Below are 1,690 nucleotides of genomic sequence, written 5' to 3'. Positions count from 1 at the left end.
TATATATATATATATATATATATATATATATATGTATGTATGTATGTATGTTTGTATGTATGTATGTATGTATGTATGTATGTATATCAAAGTATACAAAAGAAAAGCAAATGCATTATTAAAAACCTATCAACATTTCAACGTAAAAAGATATATATATATATACATGCATGTTAAATGAACTTCTCAATAACCGTTTTTATCTAGGCTCAGGGTACCGGCAACTCGGGCAGTCGCCCGAGGTACTATATGCCTCGGAGGCACCAAGGAGGGCGAGACAAAGACAAGAAATTTTCCAGCTTGTACATGCCGAATTTCAGCTTGCCCAGGGCGCCAGCAACCCTAGGGCCGGCCCTGAGTACATACAAGGTGATTGAGAATATACAGTCAATCCACTGTAATACTATCCATGTTTTCATAATCATATCAGTATTTTTAACTATCCTGATTTTTTTATAAAATGTTCATAATCTCATCTTCTACTGATCTTATGTATGTATGATATGTATGTATGATATGATATGATATGTATGCATAAATATATAACCTGTTACAATCACTTCGAAGTTTCGCATCAGTTGGCTTCATCAGATCAAGGGAAACTTCGAAATCACTATGAACCCTTGCTTTGTAAATAATTTACCTATGCACTTACGTATATATGTAATTGTGTGACTGTTTATTATGTGTCTGTGTGTCTCAAACATAATATATATGCCCATAGAAAATACAGTTCTATATCTAAGAGATGAGGAATTAGGTAAATTATTTACATTTGACGGATATTTTTCCTCATCTTGTTTCTTGTTAATATGCCCCTTCCGCCTTCATCTTGGGGATATACCCTCCACCTTCATCAGGTGTCTTGGGGAAATTTTGAACCTGGGTTCTCATTCCTAAGGTATTTTTGGATGTTATTATTATTATTATTGAGGTCACTGCCTGGAATCGAACTCGGAATCTTGGGGTTAGAAGCCCGCGCTCTTGACCACTACGCCATATGCTCGTGAGCAATTATAGAGTGAGTTTTAGGGCTTTTAAATCTAATATTCTCCTATCCTTCCTTGATACCGGTTTCCATATGCTACTCATATCTGCACGCGGTCTGCTTAGGAGGTTATTGTGTCCTTGCATATGTGCTGCTTCTTTTAGTTTTCGTATTTTCCGGTGGTGTTCTCTGTCTATTATTTTAACTTCATCCTAGAGGGGGAGGTGGTCTCCATTTTTCCAGATAAGATCAGCTATATCCTATTTATCAATATCTCCTCGTGTCACAGCTTTGCGATGTTCGTCTACCCTTATCTTGAGGGAGCGGCATGTTTCGCCTTTGTATAACCTACCACAGTCGCATGAGATGGAGTTCACGCAGTCTTTGGTCATATTCTCTTCTATTGGTGGTTTTACTCGAAGGAGATATTTGCGAAGTGTTGTATTACTCTCGAATACCTGATGAATGGAGGGTATATTAACCGAAACGTTGTGTTAACAACAAACAAGATGAGGTAAAATATCCGTCAAATGTAAATTATGAAAATAATGGCCGTAGAAATTGTGGAATTTTGAGGAGAAAATATGAGAGAAGAAAATGAAACATCCCTAAATATTTGAATTTTGTATCATGAGTAACTTCTCTTTAACTTAGTCATATCCCTAAACGCACGTAAACAAACATTCACAAATTCACACACAC

General features: G+C 36.4%; 1 protein-coding gene across 3 annotated transcripts in view; it reads left to right on the top strand.

The window, feature by feature from the left end:
- Window positions 1-1,690, top strand: part of LOC106879511 (homeobox protein orthopedia) — a 119,826-nt gene that overhangs the window by 86,171 nt on the left and 31,965 nt on the right. Inside the window, exon 2 of one of the 3 annotated variants that reach the window (XM_052978188.1) lies at window positions 208-369. The exons of the other annotated variants lie outside the window; for them this stretch is intronic. Within the exon in view, the coding sequence (XP_052834148.1) occupies window positions 208-369 (162 nt within the window). The remainder of the gene's footprint in view (window positions 1-207; window positions 370-1,690) is intronic. 3 annotated transcript variants of the gene reach the window in all.

Source organism: Octopus bimaculoides, chromosome 2 (genome assembly GCF_001194135.2).
Source record: "Octopus bimaculoides isolate UCB-OBI-ISO-001 chromosome 2, ASM119413v2, whole genome shotgun sequence".
In the NCBI taxonomy this organism is placed as follows: Eukaryota; Metazoa; Mollusca; class Cephalopoda; order Octopoda; family Octopodidae; genus Octopus; species Octopus bimaculoides.
This window is presented reverse-complemented; position numbering and strand designations above follow the sequence as displayed.